The sequence below is a fragment of the Grus americana genome, chromosome 39, assembly GCF_028858705.1.
Source record: "Grus americana isolate bGruAme1 chromosome 39, bGruAme1.mat, whole genome shotgun sequence".
NCBI lineage: Eukaryota > Metazoa > Chordata > Aves > Gruiformes > Gruidae > Grus > Grus americana.
This window is the reverse complement of record NC_072890.1, coordinates 343,479-351,489: the sequence shown is the minus strand read 5'-3', so window position 1 is coordinate 351,489 and position 8,011 is coordinate 343,479. Positions and strand designations below refer to the sequence as shown.

At 64.5% G+C, this 8,011-nt stretch overlaps 1 protein-coding gene across 4 annotated transcripts; it reads left to right on the top strand.

Annotated features, from left to right (window-relative positions):
- Positions 1-483: 483 nt before the first annotated feature.
- Positions 484-4,513, top strand: MAPK7 (mitogen-activated protein kinase 7). Of its 4 annotated transcripts, none has more exons than XM_054808689.1 (6): positions 484-814; positions 1,281-1,446; positions 1,798-3,284; positions 3,421-3,839; positions 3,932-4,059; positions 4,234-4,513. In XM_054808689.1, exons 1-6 carry the CDS (start codon positions 616-618, stop codon positions 4,379-4,381), a joined length of 2,547 nt encoding a protein of 848 aa, XP_054664664.1. In that variant the 5' UTR covers positions 484-615; the 3' UTR covers positions 4,382-4,513. The 4 variants fall into 4 exon arrangements, with proteins under 4 accessions (XP_054664664.1, XP_054664667.1, XP_054664665.1 ...); XM_054808692.1 differs by having other exon boundaries at positions 677-814; positions 1,286-1,430; XM_054808690.1 differs by having other exon boundaries at positions 677-814; positions 1,286-1,446.
- The last annotated feature ends 3,498 nt before the right edge of the window (positions 4,514-8,011 follow it).

The following is an 8,011-nucleotide window of genomic DNA, read 5'->3' as shown; positions in this document are numbered from 1 at the left end:
AAGGACTGAGTACGCTCGGTGAGGGGCGTGGCCCGGCGGGGCTGGGAGGCGTGGCCATGGATGTGAGGCGCTGATTGGTCGTTGGCGTGGAAGGGTGTGGGCGTGGCCGGGCTGCGCCATATCCGGGCCCCGCAGGGGGAGCGGCGGGAGCGGGCGGCGGCGCCGGGGGGGGGGGGGTGGGGTGAGTGGTCCCGGGGGAGGGTGGGGTCCCCCGTCGCCATGGCAACCGCCCCATCCCCATGGCAACCGCCCCATCCCCACGGCCACCGCCCCATCCCTATCCCTACGGCCACCCCCCGGCCCCGCCCTGGGCCGCCATGGGGTGTGGGGAGGGCCTGGATCTCTGGGGGGTGTGGGGTGATGGGACGTGTGGGGCAGGGATCTGTGGGGCGACGGGATGTGTGGGGCAGGGAATTGTGGGGTGTCGGGACGTGTGGGGTGTCGGGACGTGTGGGGTGTCGGGACGTGTGGGGCAGGGACATGTGGGGTGATGGGACGTGGGGGGTGACAGGATGTGTGGGGCAGGGATGTGCGGGGTGATGGGACGTGTGGGGCAGGGACGTGTGGGGCCCAGGGGTCTGGGTCCCCGTGCCCTGACGAGTTCTCGCAGGTGCCATGGCGGAGGCGGAGGCGGAGGCTGGGGGGCGGCGGGACCCCCCAGGGCGGGGTTCAGGGGCCGGGGGGGGCCCCTTGGCCCTGCTGAAGGCGAGAGCGTTGGACGTCACCTTCGAGGTGGGGGACGAGTACGAGGTCATCGAGACCATCGGCACCGGCGCCTACGGCGTCGTCAGCTCCGCCCGCCGCCGCGACACCGGTGAGACGGACGACTGGGTCCCCTTGGGTGGGAGATTGGGGGGTTCCTGGACACGTGGGTCCCCTTGGGTGGGAGGTTGGGGGGTTCCTGGACATGTGGGTCATCTTGGGTGGGAGGTTGGGGGGTTCCTGGACATGTGGGTCCCCTTGGGTGGGAGGTTGGGGGGGTTCCTGGACATCTGGGTTCCCTTGGGTGGAAGATTGGGGGCACCCAGATGCCTGGGTCTCCTTGGGTGGGGGTTCCTGGACATCTAGGTTCCCTTGGGTGGGAGGTTGAGGGGTTCCTGGACATCTGGGTCCTCTTGGGTGGAAGACTGGGGGGAACCTAGATGCTTGGATCGCCTTGGGTGTGAGATTGGGGGCACCCAGATGTTTGGATCCTTTCTGGGTGCTTGGATGGGCACCCTGGGGGACGCTGGGGTGGGTGACGAGCCCCTCCCCGGATGCCTGGGTCCGTGGGACGTCAGGTCAGCAGGTGGCCATCAAGAAGATCCCCAACGCCTTTGACGTGGTGACCAACGCCAAGCGGACCCTGCGGGAGCTGAAGATCCTCAAGCACTTCAAGCACGACAACATCATCGGCATCAAGGACATCCTCAAGCCCACCGTCCCTTACGGCGAGTTCCGCTCCGTGTGCGTGGCCTGGACGCCTGAGTGTCCCCCCTGCTCCCGGTGTCCCCCCAGATCCCTGGGTCCATCAGGCGGTGGTGGCCCTCATGGGGACATCTCCATCCCCTCTTGTGTGCTCTTGTGGGGCACGAGAACATGTAGGATGGAGCCCGCTTGGCCAGCTGGGTCCATCGGGTGGTGGTGGTCCCCATAGGGACGTTTCCAGCCCCTCCTGGACACCTGGATCCTCTTGGGGGGAAGCAGGATACGTGGGATGGAGCCCACCTGGGCACCCGGGTTCACAGAGGGGTGGCGGTGCCCACGGGGATGTCTCCAGCCCCTCCCGGACGCCTGGGTCCCCCTTCCTGCCTGCAGCTACGTGGTGCTGGACCTGATGGAGAGCGACCTCCACCAGATCATCCACTCGGCGCAACCGTTGACACTGGAGCACGTCCGCTACTTCCTCTACCAGCTCTTGCGGGGCCTCAAGTACATCCACTCGGCCAACGTCCTCCACCGCGACCTAAAGCCGAGCAACCTCCTGGTGAACGAGAACTGCGAGCTGAAGATCGGCGATTTCGGCATGGCCCGGGGGCTGGGGGCCGACCCGCGGCACGCCAAGGCCTTCCTCACCGAGTACGTGGCCACACGCTGGTACCGGGCGCCGGAGCTGCTGCTCTCGCTCCACCGCTACACCCGTGCCATCGACATGTGGTCGGTTGGGTGCATCTTCGCCGAGATGTTGGGTCGCCGGCAGCTCTTCCCCGGCAGGAACTACGTCCACCAGCTGCAGCTCATCATGGCCGTGCTGGGAACGCCGCCGGCCACCGTCATGGCTGCCATCGGTGCCGAACGGGTGCGGGCGTACGTGCAGAGCCTGCCACCGCGGCCGGCGGTGCCTTGGGAGAGCCTCTTTGGCGACGCCGAGCCGGCGGCGTTGGCGCTGTTGGGTCGGATGTTGCGCTTCGACCCGCGGGAGCGGGTGGGGGTGGCCGAGGCGCTGCGGCACCCGTTTTTGGCCAAGTATCACGACCCCGAGGACGAGCCCGAGTGTGTCCCCGCCTTCGACTTTGCCTTTGACCGCCGGGCACTCACCAAGGAGGAGATCAAGGCGGCCATCGTGGCCGAGATCGCTGATTTCCACGCCCGCCGTGACGGTATCCGGCGGCAAATTGCCTTTGCCCCGGCCAGCGGCACCGAAAGCGCAGCCAGCGGCGCTAGTGTCGGCGTCAACGCGGCCAATGGCGCCATGGCCAACGTTAACGTCCCCATGGGTGACATCAACGCAGCCAACGTTGGTGTCGATGCAACTAATGTCAATGCGGCCAATGTCAACATGGCTACCACAAGCGTCAACATGACCAATGCCAACGTCAACATGGCCAACGTCGGCGTGGCCAACTCCAGTGTCAACATGGCCAACGTCAACATGGCCGGCGTCAGCGTGGGCAACTCCAGCGTCAGCGTGGGCAACTCCAGCGTCAATGTGGCCAATGCTGCCATGGCCAACGTCAACGTGGCCAACGTCAACATGGCCAGCGTCAACATGGCCAACATCAGTGCCACCATGGCCAACAGCAACATCAACATGGCCAACACCGCCATGGCCAACGTCAACGCAGCCAATGTCAATGCACCCAACGCCACGGTGCCCAGCGTTGGCCCGGCCTGGCCCTGCGCCGATGTGGACATGCCGAGCCCCGGCCCCACCCCTGCCCCTGACTGCCCAATGGACTCTCCCCGTGTGAAGGCGGAGCCGGGGGCTCCCGTGGCACCCAAGAGGGACGGCGCCATCTCCGATGACACCAAGGCCGCCCTCAAGGCTGCTCTGCTCAAGTCGGCCATGAGGAACAAGAGCAAAGGTGAGGGGCACCCGGATGTCTGATGGGTCAAAGGGTTGGGTTGGTGGCTCCTTCCTAAATTCTTGGTTGCCGGATGTCAGTTGGGTTGGGTTGAGTTGGGTTGCGTTGGTGGCTCCATCTCCTGGGTACCCCACAGAACCGCCATGTGCAGCCCCAGAGGCACCGGAGGGCCGGAAACCGGTGACGGCGGCGGAACGGCAGCGGGAGCGGGAGGAGAAACGCCGGCGGCGGCAGGAGCGGGCGAAGGAACGGGAGAAGAAGCAGCGGGAACGGGAGCGGCGCGAGCCCCGAGGCCGTGGTGAGGGGCTCCGGGGGCTCGTCCTCACCGACGATGACCGTCACCTCCTCGAGCGTTGGACCAAGATGCGGGACGGGGCCCCGCCTCGTCCCCCGCCCCCTCCCCGACCCCCAGACCCTCCACCCCCTTGTCCCCCACCTTGTGGGGGGCCCCCCGAAACCTGGCCGGGCCCCGAGGTCTGGCCCGAGCCCCCCGCCGCCCCCCTCCTGGCGGACCCCGACGTGGCCACCGTCACCCAGCAGCTCTCCAAGTCACAGGTGAGGGTCCCAGGCGTCCCCCGGCTGAGGGCACCTGGGTGTCCAGGCTTGGCCATCATGCTGAGCATCATCATCATCATCATCTCCTGTAGGTGGAGGACCTGCTGCCCCCTGTCTTTTCGGTGACCCCCAAGGGAAGCGGGGCCGGCTACGGGGTGGGCTTCGACCTGGAGGAGTTCCTCAGCCAATCGCTGGACATGGTGGGGGACACCAAGGACAGGTGAGGGGGTGTCCGGGTGGGGAGGGGACCCAGGGGTCCGGGTGTCCCCTCTCTCCACCGCATCCCTCTCCTGGGTGGTACCCAAACATCTTGCGGGTGAGACCCCAACTTTGGGGAGGGGACCCCGGTGTCTGGCCTGAGGACGTACCCCTGTCCCCCCCTTCCCCACCGCAGCCAGGGCGATTCGGCGCCGCTGTCGGCTTCGCTGCTCGCCGATTGGCTGGAGGTCCATCGCCTGAGCCCCGCCGCCCTCGAGAGCCTCCAGCGCGACCTCCAGCTCGGGTCCCCCATGCTGCTCGCCGACGACCTCCCCGACCCCTAACGAGAGGGGGGACCCGGGTATCCGGGACACCCCCCCTCCCCCCTGCCCGCTACCACCCCGTCTTGGTGCCTTGGCCCCGCCCCCTGGTGCCTTGGCCCCGTCCTCGGCGCCCAATTAAATTTGTAAGGAAACGACCCCGTTTTGTGCCGCCTGTCCGAGGGACCCAGGCTCTTTGGAGGACCTATGGGGGCTATAGGGGATGGTGGGGGGCGGCGGGACCTTGTGTGGGGTTCTTGGGGGGGCTGTCGGAGACTCTGCGGACCTATAGGGTGCTATAGGGAGCCGTACGGGGATGTACGGACTCTATAGGGTTGTAGGAACCTCTATGGACCTATAGGGCGCTATAGGGAGCCGTACGGGGATGTACGGACTCTATAGGGTTGTCGGAAACTCTACGGACCTATAGGGGCTGTAGGGAATGCACGGGGCTATAGGGAGCTTATGGGTTCTACCAGGTCGCATGACGCTACGTGAATCTATAGGAGCTATATGGGAACATATAGGAGACTACGGACCAACGGGGTGCTGTATAGGGCTATGGGTGCTATACAGGGCTATAGGGGTCTATATGGCATTTCAGGCAACCGTGTGGGGCTACGGAGGGCAGCGTGGGGCTATAAGGGATTATATACGCACGTACGCTTCTATATAGGAATATTTGGTAGCCTATAGGGCAATAAGGGGGCTATAGAGAGCTGTAAGGGGCTGTAGGGACCTTATGGGACCTATAGGGAGCTGCAAGGATCTATAGGGGCATAAGAGGGAGCCGTAGGGATGGCGGGGGAGGTATAGAAACCCCATCGCCACTGTGGCAGGGCCGTAGGAGCCATAGGGAGCTGTAGGGACGCCAGAGGGGGAGCTATAGGGCCCCCACGACCGCTATAGGGGCCATAGGGACTGTATAGGAGCCATAGGGACCTCCCCGTCCCATCCCCCCATCCCGTGTCCCCCCCCATCCCGTGGAGGAGGAAGGAAGGAGGCGGAGGCGGGTGCGTTTGTGGCATGGGTTTCGTAGCAAATACATCACAGACCACGAGGGGACGATACAGAGCTCGGGGGGGGGGGGCGGGGGACCCCCACCGGCGCCCCCCCCCCCCCACCGCGGCGCAGGGTGGGGGGGCAGCACGGGGGCACGGCGGCGACGCTGCGGCGGCCCCCCACGGGGCGGGAAATCTAAGTGCGTGGGGGGTGGTTCCTCGGCCAGGGGTTGCGGTGAGGGAGCGGGTGACGGGGTAGATGGGTGGCGGTTGGTGGGGTCGTTGAAGGGCCGGTTGGGTCATTGAAGGTGCGGTTGGGTCATTGGGGGGGCCGGTTGGGTCGTTGAAGGGCCGGTTGGGTCATTGGGGTGGCCGGTTGGGTCGTTGAAGGGGCAGTTGGGTCATTGGGGGGGCCGGTTGGGTCATTGGGGGGGCCGGTTGGGTCATTGAAGGGGTGGTTGGGTCGTTGAGGGGGCGGTTGGGTCATTGAAGGGGTGGTTGGGTCGTTGAGGGGGCGGTTGGGTCATTGAAGGGGTGGTTGGGTCGTTGAGCGGTCGGTTGGGTCGTTGAGCGGTCGGTTGGGTCGTTGAGGGGGCGGTTGAGTCATTGAGGGGGTGGTTGGGTCATTGATGAGGTAGTTGGGTTGTCAGTGGGATGGTTGGGCTGTCGACGGGGTCGTTGGGTCGTCGGTGGGGTAGTTGGGTGGTTGACAAGTGGTTGGGTCAGCAGTGGAGTGGTTGGGTGGTTATTGGGGTGGTTGACCGGATGGTTGGGTGGTTGGGTCACCAGTGGGGTGGTTGACGGGGCGGTTGGGTCACCGGTGGGGTGGTTGGTTGGTTGACGGGGTGGTTGGTTGGTTGATGGCGCAGTTGGGTCACCAGTGGGGCGGTTGGGTCACCAGTGAGGCGGTTGGGTCACCAGTGGGGCGGTTGGGCAGGTGAGGGGGTCCGTGGTGGGGTCATTGCGTGGGTGATTGGTTGCTCAGTCAGGCCAGCGCGTGGGCGGGTGGGAGGTCGTGATTGGTCAGGAGCTTGGAGAAGCAGTTGACCGGTTGGTTGGGAGAGTGGCTGATTGGCCGGTTGGGTCAGCGGGTGATTGGGCAGGAGGTTGAGCTGCCGGGTAGTTGGTGGGTTGGTCAGGCGGTTGACGGGTTGGTGGGGGGGGTAGTTAGCTGGTTGGATGGGCGGTTGGTTAGTTGGGTGGGCGGTAAGGCGGATGGGTGGTTAGTTAGGTGATCAGCTGGTTGGTTAGCTGGGTGATGGGTCAGTTGGTTAGCTGGTTAGCTGGGCGATGGGCTGGTTGGTTAGCTGGGCGATGGGTTGGTTAGCTGGCTGGCAGTTATCAGGTTAGTTAGGTGGTCGGTTGGTTAGCTGGTTGGATGGCTGGCAGTTAGATGGGTGGTCAGATGGGTTGTTAGCTGGTCGGGTGGGTAGTTAGCTGGTTAGTTGGGTGCTTGGCCAGTTGGTTAGCTGGCTGGGTGGGCAGTAGTTAGCTGGTTGGTTGCTTAGCTGTTTGGATGGGTGGGTGGGTGGTTAGTTGCTTGGATGGGTGGGTGGGAGGTTAACTGGTTGGATGGCTGGTGGGTAGCTGGCTGGGTGGTTGGTTAGCTGGTTGAGTGACTGGTTAGTTAGTTGGATGAGTGGTTAGCTGGTTGAGTTAGCCAGTTGGATGGGTGGCTGGTTAGCTGATTGGGTGGTTGGTTAGGTGACTGGGTGATTGGTTAGCTGGTTGGATGGGTATTTGGTTAGGTGGGTGGGTGGTTAGCTGGTTGGATGAGTGTTTGGTTAGCTGGTGGGCAGTTAACTGTTTGGATGGGTGGTGGTTATCTGGCTGGATGAGTGGTGGTTACCTGGTTGGGTGGTTGGCTAGCTGGCCGGATGGGTGGTGGTTAGCTGGTTGGATGGGTGGTTAGCAGGTTAGTTGGGCGGGTAATGGCGTCACCTCAGATGCGCGGTGGGAATGGGCTAGAGTCACCTCTGCCCCCCATGGAACCGCCCCCATAGGACCCACCCCCAGGACCAGAGAGCAGTGGGGGAGGCCCTCCACCCCCCCCAGCGGGGTGGGTCAACCCAACCCTACCCATCAACCTCCTCTAGGGTCAACCTGACCCATAACCCCCCTCTGGGGCCTGCCCATGAGCCCCCCCCCAAGGACCAGGCTGCCCCAGTCCAGCCCAGGACCCCTCACCTGGGGGTCAACCTGACCTGCGACCCCTCTCTGGGGTCAACCCAACCCAACTGCCCCCATAATCCTTTTCTAGGGTCTTCCTGACCTGGCCTGTGTCCCCTCTTTAGGGTCAACCCAACCCAGCCTGACCCGTGACCCCTTTCTAGGGTCAACGTGACCCATCACCCCTATCTGAGGTTAACCCAACCCAACCGCCCCCCGAATCCTTCCCTGGGGTCACCCAAACCCAACCCCTGACCCCTCTTTAGGGTTGACCCCATCTGCGGATGTGTCTTTAGGGTCAACTTGACCTGTGACCCCTCTCTGGGGTCAACCCAACCCAACTGCCCCCATAATCGCTCCCAAAGGTCAACCCAATCCAACCCATGACCCTTCTCGAGTCACGACCTCACCCCAGGGTCCCTGTCCCCCCCCCCCAGGACCCTCTTTCTCCACTCACCCCAACCCCAGCCCCTCCCTGGGACCC